This window comes from Talpa occidentalis, unplaced genomic scaffold (assembly GCF_014898055.3).
Source record: "Talpa occidentalis isolate TD23 unplaced genomic scaffold, MPIMG_talOcc4v2.1 talOcc4.15, whole genome shotgun sequence".
Lineage (NCBI taxonomy): Eukaryota > Metazoa > Chordata > Mammalia > Eulipotyphla > Talpidae > Talpa > Talpa occidentalis.
Window position 1 is genome coordinate 3,128,808 of NW_023601543.1, and position 17,214 is coordinate 3,146,021.

At 60.3% G+C, this 17,214-nt stretch overlaps 2 protein-coding genes across 4 annotated transcripts; one reads left to right on the forward strand and one right to left on the reverse strand.

Moving 5' to 3' along the window:
* Nucleotides 1–4,046: 4,046 nt before the first annotated feature.
* Nucleotides 4,047–8,383, reverse strand: LOC119246494 (melanoma-associated antigen 10-like). 3 transcript variants are annotated; one of them, XM_037512863.2, is made up of 4 exons: nucleotides 8,364–8,383; nucleotides 7,012–7,094; nucleotides 5,923–6,011; nucleotides 4,047–5,663 (listed from the first exon to the last, which is right to left on the reverse strand). In XM_037512863.2, the coding sequence occupies exon 4, from the start codon at nucleotides 5,602–5,604 to the stop codon at nucleotides 4,429–4,431; it is 1,176 nt and encodes a 391-aa protein (XP_037368760.1). In that variant the 5' UTR covers nucleotides 5,605–5,663; nucleotides 5,923–6,011; nucleotides 7,012–7,094; nucleotides 8,364–8,383; the 3' UTR covers nucleotides 4,047–4,428. The 3 variants fall into 3 exon arrangements, with proteins under 3 accessions (XP_037368760.1, XP_054551887.1, XP_037368761.1); XM_054695912.1 differs by lacking the exon at nucleotides 8,364–8,383 and adding an exon at nucleotides 7,645–7,686; XM_037512864.2 differs by lacking the exons at nucleotides 7,012–7,094; nucleotides 8,364–8,383 and adding an exon at nucleotides 7,645–7,686.
* A 5,375-nt stretch (nucleotides 8,384–13,758) lies between these two features.
* On the forward strand, nucleotides 13,759–15,917 carry LOC119246426 (heat shock transcription factor, X-linked-like). Its single transcript, XM_037512789.1, has 3 exons — nucleotides 13,759–14,316; nucleotides 15,229–15,537; nucleotides 15,654–15,917. The coding sequence occupies exons 1-3, from the start codon at nucleotides 13,759–13,761 to the stop codon at nucleotides 15,915–15,917; spliced, it is 1,131 nt and encodes a 376-aa protein (XP_037368686.1).
* The last annotated feature ends 1,297 nt before the right edge of the window (nucleotides 15,918–17,214 follow it).

Genomic DNA, 17,214 nt, shown 5'->3' on the forward strand with positions numbered 1-17,214 from the left:
AGCAACTTCTCCTCTTCAGTCTCAGACCAGGCTACTGGGACAATCCAATATGTCAAATATGAAGCACCTACTGTGTGCCCTGTACTGAGGGGTACGGCAGATGAGGGTACAGCTGTCTGAAAGAGAGCCAGGAAAGAGTGTAGTGGGCCCTGCCCCGAGGCAGGGTCAGCACGGGATTCTCTAGCACGGGATTCTCTTGCACAGGTGCAAATGAGGTGCTGCAAAGAGAAACAGGAGAGGCAAGGGAGCGAATGCATTTCAGTGGCAGATGGGAGACAGCAGCAACAGGGGACAGAGGGGAAGGTCATTGTGGGTGAAACCAGAGATGCGTGAAGACCGGTCCTATTCGGGAATTCCTGACAGGGTCAGCTGCGGCCAGAACTTGAAGTGCGTGGGCCCAGGGCAGGCAAAAGGATCACAGATACCCTCACGGGCAGGAGCAAAATGAGCTGGGTAGGGGCCGAGTGTTGCCAGTGCTTCCAATGTTTTGAAAAGATCAGCCATATATCCAGATTTTGACACGGCAGCTCCTGATGGCACATGCGGGCGACCATTATGACAGGGACCAAAGCACCAGATCTTTCTTTTCTCCACAGGATCACATTCCTTCCCTGCTTGCCCTCACCATGCTCCCCCTACTTTTCCTTGCCCTTGCTCTCCCAGGGCCAGCAGAGGTGGATACCTGTGGACGAGAGGGGGTGGATGGGGCAGGGAGAGTCACTTGCCACTCCTCCCATTTCTAAAGTTCTAAGAACATCAGTGCAGCCACTAAGGTGGGGAAAAGAAAATTCGATGGTGATTGGACTAAGTTCACCAGCCCAGGCAAGGGATAAATCCCTGACAGCTGCTCTCCCCCACCCTCCCAATGAGAAACACACCCACGAAGCCAAGACGAACAATGTCTTACTAGCTCTATGAACACATATTTTATGTCCCAGAAAATTTGCTCTTCACGCATCTGAATTGTATAGTTCAGTGCACTGTAGTATTAGGTATAATGTTTGCTGTAAGTTTTTCATAGATGTCCTTATCAGAGAAAGGAAGTTTTCTTCTGCTCTAGTTTGTTGAAAAAAACAAATTGTCATAAAATGGTGTTGGCTTTCACCAAAGGCTTTTTCTGTATCTATTGAGGTAATCATGTTTTTGTCCTTTACTCTATTAATATAATACATTGGTCAGGACCAAGGACAAGCTCACCTAGGTTGTGCCCAAGTGGCGTGCTGATTATTTGGAATTGAAAACAATTGAGAGACAGAAAATCCAAGAATGATGCATTGCTTAATGATCTATCTCCCTAAAAACATAACCTCGGGCCTCCCCGGTGGCGCAGCGGTTGAGCGCTGGGTTGCAAAGCTGCCCGCAGCCTCTGCAGCGCCGGTTCGATCCCCGGCTGCCAGGCGCGGGTCCCACATGGCCCGCAGACCTCTCCTCAGCAGCTCTCAAGCCCCCGGCGCAGGCCCGGGAGGGGCCGAGCTCTTCTGAGACGGGCACTGTCACGCAAGCAGAGCCTGGTGGCCGGCGGGCAGGTGCAGGAACCCGAGCAGGCTCAGCGGGGCTGGCCCGAGCGAGGCCCAGGGCGCTGGAGCCGGGAGACGCGTGCAGAGCTCGGGAGCAGCAGCCGGGCTCCCCGCCGCAGCCCGGGGCCGGGGCCTGACCAGAGCCTCTGCGCGCCCCTGCGGCGTCCCTGCCCGGGCCCACCCCTGCCCCGAAGCACCCAGCGCCTGGGCGCTCAGCCTGGGGCCCACACCCCGCACGAGCTCACCCCCGCGCTCCGCCAGAGAGCAGGTGCAGCTGCCCTCCCGCCTGCTCGCCCGCCCGCTGCAGCGAGGCTTCTCTCCTCTCGCCAGCCCGGGCCTGGCCTCGGCCTCCGGGCAGGTCGGGGAGCGAGCCCCCCGCTCGGGGACGGTCAGGGGCCCTTCCTGAGCGCGAGCGGGCGGGCAGCGCTGCCCCAGGGCCCCAGGAAGGCGAGGAAACTGCCCACACTGCGCCCTGAGCTCAGAGGCCGGGGCCCCGGAGGGGGCTGGGGGCTGGGACACGAGGGGCTTCTGCGGCGGGCGGGCCCTCCCCAGGCTCCCGGGGAGCAGCGCGGCACGCTGGTCAGCAGGCGCCGGAGCTGGGCCGGGGGCGCTGGGGAACGCCAGGGCAGGGACGCCAGAGCTCGGGCAAGTCCTGGGCCCGGCCGCAGATGCCGGCCCCGGGCAGACTCAGCTCCCGGCGGGCCCGGACTCGGGCGGGAGGGTCCTGGCCGGTGAAGCCCCGACGACGGAGCCCCGCGCTGGATCTGCGTCGCCGCCCTCCGCCTGCAGCCCTGTGCCGGGGCCCTGACCAGGCGCCTGGCAGCAGCGGAGGGCCCGGGGCGGGGCGGGAAAGGAGGCGAGGTGGCGCGTCCAGGTCGGTGGCAGGCCGGGGCCGGTGGGAGCTCGCGTGGGGCTCCTGCCTCCCCCCTCCCTGGGCACGCGACGCCGACCAGCTGCTCCTTGGCCTCCCACTCTTCCTCCGCGACGCGGGGGAGCCCGTGCTGGGGCAGGCAGGGCTGCGTGGCCTGCGGGTGACCCCCGCGCGCGGCCTGGCCTCTGAAGGGCCCGCGCCCCTCCCCTCGGGAGCCTTTCCTGCCAGCCCTCCCGGCCCTCTCAGGGGACGCAGCTCCGGAGCTCCAAGTCAGTCCAGGATGCTGCCCCGGACATAACGCGCCGAGATTTCTCCTTCCCACAGGTGCTCCTGGACTTACGGGGAGGTGGGGGCGTCCCTCGCGGCGGGCATCTCACACTTCCCAGAACTTGAGGCCAGGACCAGCTCCCTCACTCCCAGCTGCTCTCCCACCCAAACCACCACTTTCCTTCACACACACACACACACACACACACACACACACGCCCCCTCTGAGCACTGCTTAGCGTTAGCTAAATCACATGCCGGGGACCGACTCAACACGCGCTGCTGTGGCGTCAGCTCCGGCTCTCCCAGGCCCGGGGAAGGGTGCGTGGCTGTGACTTCTGGGCCTCCCTCATGGCGATTCCCCGTTTCTCAGGAAGCCCGGGCAGGGGACGGGTCACAGCACCGGGCTCCTGGGCTGTGCAGCGCCTCTGGACCAGGGTGCGGGGCCCGGTCACGGCCCGCCCCGCCTGCAGATTCCCCCGCCGCCCTAAAGCAGCTGCCCGAGATTTTCTGTGGAGGTTTTGCTCCATCTCTAAGACACGGCATCTGAGAGCCTCCCCCTCCCCCCACATGGCGGCAGTCACCCCACATGAGGGCAGTCACCCGCCAGAGGACTGCAGGCCCCAAGGCCCCAAGCTGCCCCGGGAGGGGCCTTTACCCTGACTTCTCTCCCCCAGGGCCCCGCCCCTGCCCTCCTGCCTCTGTCTCTTGGGGGACTGTAGGCTAAGTCAAGTGTCAGGCTTTTCTGCCCTCCCACCATTAGGACGGATGGTGGATCCCTGCGTTCCTGCATGCATGCCTGATGGCGGGCACCTGGAGCAGGGCGTGGGCATGCGTAGGTGGGATTCACCTGGGCTGAGACTGGGCTTATAAGGGCGGCGTCACGGGGACGCCAGTGGAGCGCGAAAGGAGCAGAGAAGTAGAAGCCACGAGAGAACGCCGTAGAGCCCAGAAAAGTGAAGATTCGCTGGGGGCTAGGGGGCCTGCCAGCCTCCTGGGCCCCGGCCCCGATGCCTGCCGGGTACCTGGTAAACAGAATGAAAGCCTGAAAGAGCCACCGAGGGCTCCTCGGACTCTCTGCTCTACCTGTCTGCTGAGGTCAGAGAGATCCTGCGCCGCGCCTTCTGCCCCACAGGGACGGCTCACCACCCTGCTCCTGGGACGGCAGCTCCCACACCTGCCCTCTGTGGGGTGCAGTGCGCCTTATGTCCCCCCAGGACGTTCCATGTTCCTAGTGCTTCCAAGGAGCAGAGGCTCGGGGCCGGCGTGGGCAGGACCGGCCACGAGCAAGGGCTTCTTTACCACGTTCATCTCTCCCTCTTGAATGACCCGAGCAAAGCACAGACACATGTGCTCTTTACTTTTACAGAACGACATAAAGGAAAGAGACCAAGAACTAACTCTCTTCTGTTTTATTCCTCTATTTCTAGACCCCATCCATGACAGCTAAATCGTCCACATCTCCAGGAAATGACTATCCAAGGCCTTGTTATTTTGTCACAGACTACAGATAAAATGGAAGGTTTCCCGAAGTCAAACTGTATTAGCAGCAACAAACGCGTGACCAATGTCACTCATAAACGCAGGTTCGGAAGCCAGTCAGCTTTCTAGCAAAAGTAACAACATTTTAAAATACAAAACAAAATAACCTCAAGATAAATTTCTCAGTCACCCCTATGGAACAGGAACCCCAAGACGCTTCCCCGCGGCTCACTCAGCCTCGCTGACCCTCTGTGTCGAGTTGGGCCACACCGTGGAGGACCTGCTCCCCACTCACTGGGGCCAGGAGAAGCCGCTGGCCCCGGCACTGGAACTGGCCCTGGCACTGGAACGGGCACGGGCGCTGGCACTGGAACTGGCCCCAGCACAGGGACTGGCGCCGGCACTGGAACTCGCACCGGCCATGCCAGCGGGGTCATCTGGGGGGCTGGCGATGCTGGTCTGATCTCGCACTTCCTGATCTCTCAAAGCCTCCTCATACCACAGTGGGAAGGATCTGGGGTCACTCCCATTGACTCTAGCTAAAAACTCCAAGACTTTCATCTTGGTGGTCTCCGTGTGAGCCCTGGGGCCCCACAGGAACTCGTAGCGGGCGGGATCACTGCCGGGCACCTGCCGGTACTCCAGGTACCGCTCCTGCACCCACACTTCGGTGAGAAGCTCCCTGGGTTCCCCAAAGATGAAGTGCTCCACCCCGGCAAACACCCCCATTACCTCCAGGGCTCCCCAGATCTCCTCCTCAGGGGCACTGTTGCCCTCGATGAAGATTATGCTCAAAATAAGAACCAGGATGCCCGTCTTGGGCACGTTCTGCCCAACACACAGCATCGTGTCATAGCTGAGGCCGAGGGTGTTGACCAGGACGTAGGAGTGGTCTTGGGGGTCCACTTCCTTTACGTCAAGGCCGAAGACCAGCTGCATGCACTCGCAGGCGTGGCTGAAGATGTCAGGGAAGTGCTCCTCGTCGCCGCCGAGGATTTCCCTCAGCATCTCGGCCTGGCTGGTCGGCTCCTGGGTGCGAAACTTGAGGAGCAGGAACTGCACCAGGTCAGCCACCTTCTCATCATCAACCGCATCCTTGGAAGTGGCCGCAGCGGCCTGCATGGCCTGCGCCGAGGTGCTGGGACCCTCCTCCCCTTGGCTGGCGGCGCTCACCTCCTGGGCTGGGCTCTCCAGAGCAGAGGCCGCGGCGGCAGTGGCGGGGCAGGCGCCACGAGGGCTCTGGGACGGACTGGGTGTCCCAGGAGCACTCATCTCCTCCGGGGTGCTAGAGAAGAGAGGGTAGCACGAGGAAGAGGAGGAGGACGGGAACGAGGAGGAGCAGGTGGAGGAGGAGGACGCTTCCTCCTCCTCGGCCTCGGGAGCCTGCACACCCCCCAGGCCTTGGGCCTGGCTCTGGGACTGCTCTTCCTCAAGCAGGTAGCGCCGTCGCTTCGAAGGTCGAGGCATGACGACGCGTGTGGCCTCAGAGCAGCCGGCAGGCGTGCGGACCGACGGGTCCCACGGGCCTGGGGGAGAGAGGACACGAGCAGCCCCGGCTGAGAAGCGCTCCCTTGGCGGTCCCGAAAGGCGACTTAACGGCCTCCTGTTAGGGGTGCCCTTGGGCCTCACAGGGCGATGCCCTACCGAACAGCCCAAAGCTTCTCAGAAGTAAGGATGAGAGATGGCGCCTCCTCAGGGTGGGGCGGGGAGTGGCTGGACATGTGGGGTCCTCTTTGTTCTGAGCAGGGGGCACTCACAGATCTACATTTTGGGTGGGCACCTCACCTTGACGCCGGTGGTGTCTGGGCTTCACCTGCTGTCACCTGAGCTGCGTGCCTCAGACCACGGCCTTCACCTCCAGGGTCCTGGAGCCCCTGGGAGAAGAAAGGAAGAGGCACCTCGGGATGTAGGCAGCAAGCACATGTCTGGGCCTCCAGAGGTGACAGGAGGGATGGGCCAGGCTCTGCGAGGTCCCCCTGTTCTGGGGCGGGTGCTGCTCTCTGTGCTCACTCAGGGTTCTCACCTTTCCCCTGGCAGGGCCTGGGCCCCAGCCCTCCGCTGGCCTGACGCAACACTCTCAGATCAAGACTGCACAGCCTGAGACTAGACGGCAGGAGGTGAGGGGGCCCCACATCTGGTCACACCTGCCCAGGGCGTCCCAGAGGGGACAGCAAGATGCGGCTGAACTCTGGGAGGTCACGTGTCCTGGAATGGTTGCGTCCCCTTGGTCCCACCTTTGCTACCTGAGAGGGTCAAAAATAATTCCCTCTGGCGAGCTGGGGCCACCTTCGTTGACATGAAAATCTAAGCGTCATGAACCACCAGTGGAGGAAGGAGGGTGCGCGCTGCCACCCTGTTCCGCGTCCTCTCGTGGCTGACCGAGGTGGCAAAGCGGAGTTGGGATTCAGCCTGCGGCTGCTCTGTCGGGAGGAGTCCCCTCCGTCCATACCCCGAGTCCCGAGACTCCCCCTCTGCGGCCCTGAGCTGCCTCTCTTGGGCCGGTGCCCGGCCCTCCCGCCCTGCCCCCCAGAAAGCTCAAATGGAAACGCCCTCAACACAGCGGGCGGCCATGCCTTGGAGCCTCACAGGGCCAACAAGGGCCTTCCAGAAGGTTTATTTCTCTGGGGTGGGTGGGGGTGGAGTCTTACCTCCGGGGGCTCACCTTGGTGCCTGGCAAGGCCCACAACCCTCGCTGGGCTGACCTGAGTCGGCCCTCTCAGACTTGATTTCCCTGACACCCCCCAGGAAATGAAGGGGTGCCTCGGACTGAAAGTCCTTCCTGGGGTCTCTGCCAGAGAGGCAGGAGCGGATTTCGGTGGTCCCCCTCTGTGTTCTGGGGTGGGGATACCTTTAAGCCTCTCTCGGGGTCCTCACCCAGGCTTCTGGCAAGATCTTGGACTCCACCCTCTGTTCGGCTAATGCTGCCCCTCAGACCAGGCTCCTGGCCCCCGAGGCCCCTGAGACAGAAGCGAGGGTTACCGCAGGCCACACAAGCTCAGGGGCTCCCAAAGCAGATAGCACGGGCGGGGGGAAGACGGGCTGGCTGCGTTCTGGAGTTCAGGGTCACCCCGGCCGCCCTCAGATTCTCGCGGTAACAGGTGGCAAGGTCTGGGGAGCCCGCGCCCCCTTGCTGAGCCATCCGAGGCTCTCGCCTCCTGAGACACCCCTCCCGGCCTAACGGAGGGCGCCTTCTGGACAGCGCAGCCTGGCGCCTCCGAGCTGCAGGCGGAAGTGGGGCCGTTTCTGTGAGGCGCTTCTTCTGAAGCAGAAGCCCCGCGAATTCCTCCCTCATGGGCCACTCCCTGACTCCTGAGTGTCCTCCCTCCGCTGAGTGTCCTCTGCCGGCCTCACTCCGTGTCCGTCGGAGTAAAACCCCACCGCCTTCGGCCTCCCGAGCGCAAAGGCGAGGAGCCCCCCTCGGGGAGCTACGTCGGACGGGCTTCTGAGGGGCCTCCTCTGTTCTGGGGCTCAGGAGCCCCTCCGTCCCGGCCGAGGCGCCTTTCTTACCTTCAGGCCGGGCAGGCCCCGGACTCCGCCCCCCGTGGGCCGGAGAGGGGGCGCCGCCAGCCAGCCACGTTGCACCCCCGGGCCCGGCGGGCGGAAGTGAGGGAAGGCGACATCCGGCCGCGCCGCCGCGCGGGGCTTCCCGGCCCGGACGGCAGGGGCGGCGCGGGGCCTGGCGCGGGGCCTGCGTCCTGGAGGCTCGGTGGCCCTCGGGCCTCCCCTCGCCCGCTGGCGGGCCTGGGCGCCCCTCTGCCGTGTGACGGCAGCTCCCAGCCCAGGCCGTCCCCTCCTGGGGGCCCCGCCCCCCCACGGCTGCGGCCATGGCTCTGGCCGCGTCTTCCCGGGACCCTCCAGAGTGACCCAGGGGGCGGGGGGGGGGGGGTGCTCAGGACCCTCTGTTCTGAGGCCCAGGGTCCCGCCTGCGCCGGCACAGGCTCCTTCCCTCGACTCCCGAGGTCCCCGGGACGCCTTTCTACTCCACCCCAGCACCCCCACCCCCGAGGCCTAGGCCCGACTGGGCGGAAAACCCCAGGCAGAAACAGGGCGCTCGGCTGACGCGCTCTCAGGGTCTCCCGGGCCAGAAGCAGGGCCGGAGCTGGCCCTTGGGGTGTGCTGGGGCCGGCGCCCCCCCTGGCCCTCACTCGGGGCCCCCTCCCTTGGCTGCGGCCCTTGAGTAAGCCTTAGCCCGGCAGGCTGCCTCCCGCCCAGCCCCGCGCACTCACCCGGGCGGGGAAGGACTGGGGCCCCGGACTGAGTCCAGTCGTAGCTGCCACGCGGGCGGGGCCGCCCGGGCTGCGACCAGAGGGCAGAGGAGCGGCAGCCGTCAGAGGCGGCACTTCCCGTTGCCAAGGCCTTGGAAACATTGTTCCAAAACGCCGAGCGCAGCATCGCATCGGGGGAGGCCCTGCTCTTTGGCAATCATGCAACATTTCTCCTATCCAACATCAAAAATATGTTTTACATCTCACCAAGTCTCGGGAAACCATGCCCATCCTTACCCTACTTGATTCACTCTGCGGCTGGATACTCCTCCAATCTATTCTTTCTTTTTTTTATTTAGGGTTAGGGGTACAGGTCAGAGATGCGGGGTGCGAGAGGATTCACCACAGACAGAGTGGGGAGCAGAACAGGCGGATTGACTGAAACACACTGCTGAGAAGAGCAGCAGGGAGACAGGAGAGTGCTGCGCCATGTGGGTAGCTCCCTGACTGGGGATGGAGCTCATGCTGCAGAGGCTACAGATAGCTTCATAGGTTGCGTCTTAACCCTTTGTGCCACCAGGGAGGCCCTATTTATTTTCTACCAAGATTAAGAATGCCAATTAAGATAAATTGATGCTTTTGAAAAAAGTCAGTCCTCACCCACAAAGGTGATTTCAGGGGCTTATGAGCACAGAATTTTGAGCCCTACACTGGCTCACTTGTCCTGTCTTTTCGTGATACGACCCCAGGACTCCTGCCTTACATTTCCATCATGAAGTTGGTCAGAAGCTTACACTCTTCCTATACTTCTTGTCCTCTGCATCCTGGGTACGCGTCACGCGCCCAGGTTGCCACTGCCACGGCCCAAACTTAGTACCACCTCAAGGCATTTTTTCACTTTCTCCCGGGTGGTTGTATCTTTTACATTTTTAAAAAAATTCCATTCTTTCTTCTATAGTTTTCCAGGATTGACTTTGGAAACAGAAGACAGAAGCCCAAGACTGACTGCTTAAGACACTAAATGTGTAAATCTGTAAAAGGGGCGAACTGGCATCTGTACAACATTCTGGGCCCCCTGGGACACTGCTCTGTTTGGGAACTCTCTGACCTGAAGGTAAGTAAGTTGGCACAATTGCCTCCATAAAGACCTTGTACATTTTTGTTAGGTTTTTTCTTAGGCAGCTCTCCGTTTTGGTGCGCTTGTGAACGGGGGTACGCTCTATGACATGTTATTGCCATTGCATGGCGAAGTCGGTGATTTTGTAGTGGTGACTTTCTACCCACTATTTTTCGAAGTCTCTTTCATTTGACCATTCCATGAGCCCATTCCTTTGATTATGCTAGAAAGAGGATCCTATTCTAATATCAAATATTCTCTTTTCGGTCTACATACTTACTCACTTTGCTATCCGCGGCTCTTTCTGTTTCAGTGTAGCTTGGAAAAGCAGATGAGAGGGCATGTCTGTGACTGTCCCTGAGAAGAATACTTCTAACATCTCACATTTCAGTATATTTGCTGCCAAATTTAAGAAAGGGAACTTGCCTCTTATTTGCTAAAAGTTTTTACCATGAATTTGTGTTGAGTATCTTTCAACAGTTTCTTCTGTATCCACTGATGTGATTCAAAGTTTTTCTCTGCAGACTTATAAACTCAGGGAATTACATCTGGAAATATTTTTTAATGTTCAGTCTTACTTCCACTTTTCAGCAGAACACAGCCTTTGCTATGGTCTGAATGTTTGTGTCCCCTGAAGGCTTAATGCCCACTGTGGTAGTAGTAGAAAGTGGAACCTTGGGGGGGGCTTAAATATGAATGTGGAACCCTCATGAATGGGATTAGTAGCTCATATTAGAGGCTCCAAAGTGCTCCCCAGCTATAATCTGTACGTTAGGTCCGCAGAACTTATTCATCTTCTAATGGTACTTTGATAGTGTTACCACAACTCCCCATCCCCCATCCCCGCCCTTGGACACCACACTACTCTCTCTTTGTAGGAGTTTGGCTTTTTTGTTTTTTTGTTTTGTTTTTTTTTTTATAGAGGCATGTTTTATTTATTTATTTATTTGTTTGTTTGTTTTGCTTATACATGCACTGGGTACAGTCAGAAGCGCGGGAGGGCGAGAGAATTCACCAGAGCCAGAGCGGGGAGCAGAGCAGGCAGAAGGACCGAAGTACACTGCTGAGGGGAGCAGCGGGCGGCAGGAGAGGTCTGCGCGCCATGTGGGACCCTCCTCCAGTGGCCAGGGAGCAGCCGGGGATCGAACCGGCGCCGCAGAGGCCGCAGGCAGCTTTGCAACCCAGCGCTCCACCGCTGCACCACCGGGGAGGCCCGGAGTTTGGCTTTTTTGGATTCTACATATGTGATATACAGAATTTACTTGGTCTGTCTGACTTATTTCATTTAACATAATGTCCTCAAGGTCATCCATGCTATCACCGGTGGCAGTTTGGTTTTTTTTTAATTCAAGTGAACATGTCCCCCTCCTGGTAAGATTCCAGAGTTTTGTGGAATTCAGTCTCAGTAGGCCACCTGGCCTGACCCCGCCGATCTGACCTCAGTGAGAACTCTCCTGCTGGGACAGATGCACGACAAGGCCACAGTGGCTACTCCTGCCTTCCAGGGCTGGGATCAAGGGAGGCTGGGAACATGGGCTGGTGGAGGTAACCACTGTTGCCCTGTGCTCGTGAGGGTCCTTTTGTCAGTCCTGGCAGGTCTTGGGGCTCTGCTCTCTGGTGACCAGATGTGGCCCCCTCAATGACCTGACATTGTCATGTCGGACCTAGCTCCTCTCCTCCTGAGGTCCTGAGGAAATGTGGAGGCGCCACATCCACCCCACCCGTGATCAGAATAGACTATCAGCAGGGTAGCCCCTCTGTCCTGGCATGGGGTCCCCTCAGTCCTGCTGTGGGGTAGTCCTCTTTACTCCCACCAGGCCTTCCCAGCCTCCTGCCCCACCTCTAATGAGCTGACATCCCCTCAGAGCAAGAGCTCACTCCCTGCGGCTTCCCTACCTTCTTGCCTGTGGCCCATGGGAGCCTGCACTTGGACCACCGCTGACCAGGGCTTCCCAGGCTGAGATGGGACAGCCAGACAGCTGACTTCAGGTGCTCCAGTGTTTTCTGAGAGGGGGGCATACACAGTCTTCACCTTCTCAAGACCTCTGTTAAAACTAAAAAACATTGCTCAGAAAATTAAAGACCAAAATAAGTGAAGAGAGAGTGTCATGTTAAAAAATTAGAAGACTGAAATTCTTTATTCCGTTGCTTATAATTCAGTACAATGATTATATATATTGTTGCTTAAATTTTCAAGCCCCTGGGAACTTAAAAAAAATAGATGATAAAAATGGAAGGGGAGAAAGTTAAGGACATGAGGCAGCTACATTCCAAAGTAATAGAGTTAAGAAACGGTATAGCCGATTTGAAAAATACAGTTGAGGGCCTCAACAGCAGACACACAGAAGCAATGGAGAGAACAAAAGGGCTTAAAAAAAAAGAGGCTGATGAGCAACATAAAAGAACAAGGTAGAGAAAAGACAATTAAAAAATGAAAAAAGTGTAACATATCTCTGGGACAGCTTACACAGAATACTATCCAATCTTGAGTATCCCAGAAGACAAAAGAGAAAGGGATAGAAAACCTATTAAAAGAAATAATTACTGAAAACTGTCTCAATCTTGAAATGAACCAGAAGTTGTGATCCAAGAGGCCCAAAGAGTTCCAAACAAAATAATACCTGCCAGACATGCACCAAGATGCATAATAATAAAGCTGTTGGGAAATAATGAGATTGACAATATTAAAAAATATCAAGAGAAAAAAGAATAACCCATAAGGAACACCAAACAGACTGACAGCTGCCCTGCACCCCGAAGGCAGGATCGCGGGGCCCAGGCCAGTTCCATCTGTGCACACGGCTTAGAAAAGGGGCGCCTATGACGGCAAGTGGCAGGTGGCCCCTAGAGAGGACGCAGGTGCCTGCGGGTGTGTCCCTGTCCGAGGCCTCTGCGGCTCCAGAGGCAGCCAGAAGCCACCCCTCCTCCTGAGGCTGCTCAGCCCCGTGGCGCAGGAGCTCAGCGGCCACTCTGAGCAGTGGGCCCTCCACCCTCGGAGGACAGCAGGGGCCTCAGGGTTCTCTGGGGGATTCAGCTCCCTGGCTCCAGGGGTGCCAAGAGGACGGTCTCACTGCGCCCTTGAGCGTGGACCCCGACGCAGGGATGTTTCTCTCAGGACAGTCTGAGTTCACAGAAAGTGCCACGCGGCCTCCAAACAGGCATTCTTTTTTTTTTTTTTTCCCATGAACATGCTTTATTTTTTATTTTATTTCATTTATTTTTTACATCATTTTTTATTTTTGCACAATGTATGCGTTTTCATCTTGGTTATATTCCCCATACAATTCCCACCCCCCTTATTTTGACCCTAATCCCTCCTCCCCGCCCCCCCACCCCCCCGTAGCGTGTCTCTGGTTTATAGTTGCTTGTTGATTTTGAATTTTACTTTATTATAATTAGTCCTTTTCCTGGCCCCTTATTTAGGTTGTCTAGATTCCTGCTATGAGTGAGATTATCCGGTATTTCCTTTTTCTTTCTGGTTTATTTCGCTGAGCATGATCCCTTCCAGCGCCATCCATGTTGCTGCAAATGGCATGAGTTTATCTTTTTTGTTGCCCTTGTCCAGAGAACATGGCAAGAAAAATTCTGCCGGGCCTGCAGCTGAGATGCCAGTCATCCCACTGTCAGGGCTTGACCCTGAAATGAAGGTGGCACTACCACCTGCAGGTAGCAATGCACGCCCACAGCACACTCGGGAGGCGTGCTCAGCATCCCCTCCCGCCCGCACCCCCCCACCGCCCATTGGAGATTGTTCAGAGCCTCAGACCTCCCTCACTTCCAAGGGCAAGCCCTTGGCCAGAACAGGCCTGACAGGAATGGAGGGGGGGGGGAGCCAGGGCCATAGCTTCTCTGGTTGGGGGGGTCCCCAGGAAAGGTGGCCACCCGCGCCCTGCCCTGGACGTCAATTCTAAAAGCCTCACCGTCTTGTCTGGGCCCTCCAGGCCGAAGGACTGACGGTGGGCGTGGCCCGGGGTCAGCAGCTCAGTGGGGGCCTCAGGACGAGAGAGTCGAGGGTCCCCAGCCCATCCCCGTGCTGGGCATGTGACCTTAAGGCCTGCAGCAGTGTCATGGTTGCCAGGGAAGCGACCTTGCGGGGTCAGAAGTGGCCTGGCCCGACGGGTCACTGAGAGGGCTGGCCTCTGTGGGCCCTCTGTGACCTCACCAGCTGGCGGCGTTGTGATGTCAGCCCCTGGGACCAGAGCCCCTGTGTGACGTCCGTGGCCGCTGCACTGTCAGCGCGGGTGGCACTGGCCACGCCGGCTCTCGCGTGGACAAGGAGGAAGGGCGGCCACCGCCCGAATGGCGGCAGAGAAGACCCCCCCCAGAGGCCAGAGCCCTGGCCTGGGATGGAGGCCTCTGCCCCCAGAGCCCAGGGCAGCCCCTCCTGGCCTGTGGAGGGGAGCCACTGCACCGGACCCCTCGCTCATCCGGCGCCAGCTGGCCCTGGCTGGGGGGCCTGAGGGTGGCCCGCCGCCAGGGGCAGTTGCCTCCCAGCTGGTGACCCCGCGGCCTGGGTGCAAGCGGCCACGGGCCGCCTGCGTCACGCTGTCGGAGGCCCAGGGCTCGCTCCTCTCCCTGCCCTTCCCGCGAAAGCTGTGGGAAATTGTCAGCAGCCCTCAGTTTGAGTCCATCCGCTGGCACAGCAGCGGGACCTGCATTGTCATCAACCAGAAGCTGTTCGAGAAGGAGATCCTGGACAGGCAAGGGCCCAGCAAGGTGTTTGAGACCGACTGCATGAAGAGCTTCCTCCGCCAGCTGAACCTCTACGGGTTCAGCAAAATATGGCAGGACGAGTCCACCCCCGTCTGCCTGGACCACGTTTCCACAGAGGAGGCGCCCTCCCATGAGCCGAGCAAGGTGAAGGAGCAGGGGCTCAGCTGGGGGCCTGGGTGGCAGGTAGGCTGGGGGGGAGAGGCGGGGGAGGGGATGCCAGGAGCCCTCTTGGGACCGGGGGCTCGGGGTGCCAGTTCCCGACGCCCCGAGAGTGACTAGAGCTCCCTGAGGGCACGGTGGGGCCTGGCGCCCGGTGCCAGCAGGAGCCTGAGTGCCGCTGGCCGCGCGGACGGGCCCGCTGTGGAGGGAGGCCCACGGGCGCGGGAGGCCCCCCTCCAGGAGGCGCGCTGGGGGGTGCGAGCGTCGCGCGTGGCCCCGGGGGAGTGTGCTGCGGGGCTGCTGCTTCAGGGCCCGTGGGAGGCGAGTCACCCACGCCCCGCCACCGGCACAGCCCGCGCGTCCATGGCGTCTCCAGGAAGACAGGCTGCCCTTCACGCGCCGCGTCCCGGTGTCCGGCTGGGGGACAGACGTGCCCTGGGCTTTCGGTGACCGAGGACAGCCGGGGCTCTGGAGCCCCAGGTCCCCTCCTGTGAGACCATGTGTCCCCTGGCTAGTCGTGGGGGAGCCCCAGGAGCTGTGGAAGGTGGGGTGCCCGGGCCGCCGCCCAAGCTGGAGGGCCCCGGTGGCCCAGGGCCAGTGACTCGAGGCCAGGGGTGCCTGCCGCGGTGGCCGCCTGACACCGCCTGGGAGGGCCCCGTCTCCTCTGCCCGTGCCGCCGCCAAGCCCCTTTCTCCGGACTCGCCTCCGCCCCGGGCGGCCCGTCACCGGCCGTCTGTCCTTCCAGGAGAAAGGGCGAGGCCCGAGTTAGGGCACCTGGAGGCGGCAGAGGAGGGGACAGCTTCCCCGGCTGCAGCGAGGGGCCCAGAGGCCGGGGGCTGGGGCAGCCGCGGGTGTGTGACTGGCGGTTTCTTCTCCCCGGGGCGCCCTGCCTCGCAGCTACAGTTCTACTGCAGCCTCTTGTTCCGGAGAGACAGCCCCCAGCTCCTGGCGCGCATGCAGAGGAGGACCCGCAGCCGGGCTGCGCTCAAGCAGAGGGAGGGCGCGCCGCAGGCCCCGCCGCTCGCCCTGGCCGCCACCTCAGCCACCGCGCGGCCCGAAGCCGCGGGCTCCCGGACGGCAGGTCTGCAGACGCCCGCCCGCGCCGAGCTGCCACTGGACGCGGCTGCCGCCCCGGCCCGCAGGGACCCCGTCCTGCCGACCGCTGCCGGGAGGCCGGCCCAGCCCGCCGCCCGGCCCATCGCTGCAGTGGGCCCGTGGGCCTCCGGCCAGTACCAGGGCGCCGGGGGTCCCGGCCCGCTGGGGCACAGGCCGCCCCTTTGTACCTGCGCCCCTTCGTCCCCTTTACCTTGCCCGCCCCGCAGAGCAGCCCTTACTGGCCCGTGGGGAGCCTGGCCGGGGGACGTCCCAGAGGCCTCAGCGCGCCCACCTCTCAGCTCTCCACGGCCAGCGTGCTGACGTGGTGCCACCCCTTGGGCTCCATGCCTATCATGTCTCCTGGGCCCGCCGGCCCCGGCTTGGCGGTGCCTCATCTGCCGAGTCCATTCTGCTGGCCCAGCCCCCGTTATTTCCCCGCATACCGTCCGCCTCCCCACGGGCCCGCGGACCGTGCCGATGACCCCAGATGACGGCGGTCGCGGCCATCCGAGCGCCGTCAATAAAAAGTGCTGGAAACAGCCGTTGTCTGCTGCACAAACATGTGCGTGGCCTCTGCTTCTCTCCTGGCGTGGCCCTCGCTCAGGCAGCTCTTCCTGGGGGTGGGGCGAGAGGAATGCACCCCCAAGCCCCAGCACAAGCAGGTTCCTGGTGGGGGCTCAGCTTGTGCATTCCATTGCAACCCTTGGACAATCCATCCCCTCTTTCAGAAAGGCCTTCGTGTCTTGTCAAAGGCCAGAGCCTGGCCTCTGGGCGTGACTGACAGTGGCCTCTGTTCCTGAATCCTGGGCCCCATCGCTTGTGGTGCTACTGCCACAATGGCACACGCCCTGTGAATGGCAGATGAGCAGAGAGCTAGTGTCCCCATGGAAGAGGCTAATCGTACCCATTCACGCACCCAGTCACAGGCACGGCCAGCGTCCGGTGGGGCTCTGTTTGGCTGATCTTGAGTCCCACAGAAGGGCTGCTGCTGGAAAACCACTTCAACTTAAACCCGTGTGCAATGGTTCCCCCCGGGCGCTTGTCTAGCTGGGGCAGATGTGCTCGACAGTAATGTCCAATATGCAACGGTCTGCCCAAGGGGCCAAGGTGTTGCTCACCCAAGATAGACTCCAGGGCCCTGGATAGCCCCCACAATGACCCAGACCCCAATGCCACTGTGCCTGGCATTACCTGGAAACAGGCCCTCAGCGTTCAACCTGCCTGCCTTCCACTGGACACCATTCACACGAGGCCTCAGTTTCCCAGGCCCGACCAAGAGAAGAGGACCGGCCCTCCCCTTCCAGGTAGTAAAGCCTCGAACAGCTCAAGCCAACACGGCGACAAGTTCAGGGAACTGTGACTATAAAATCAGCGCCCTGGAAAGAAGTTTATTTTCAACAGGTGTTCTGGCTCCTGCTGCAGAACGGCAGATTTGGGTCTGACCATGTGCGGGCCTGCGGGAAAGCATGAGATGCCTGAAGACACCTGGCCCCCGCCCTACGGCCAGGGACCTCAGTGACTGCTGGAGGCGTCTGGTGGTGCTGCGCCCCAGCCGCCACCACTGGCCTGTGCAAATGATTGTTTCCAGAGATCTGAGAATTTGCGGCTCACTCAGAAACTGAATGAAGTATCACCTCTGCCTTTCTCTCCTGGAGGACTTATGATTCAATGTTAGGGGATTCGGGGGCACATCCCCAGCAGGGTGTAACTAGAGCCTGCAGAATGCCAGAGACCAACTCCACTGCTCTGTGCAGCTTCTCTGGCTCCCAGGCAGTATTTTAATTCATT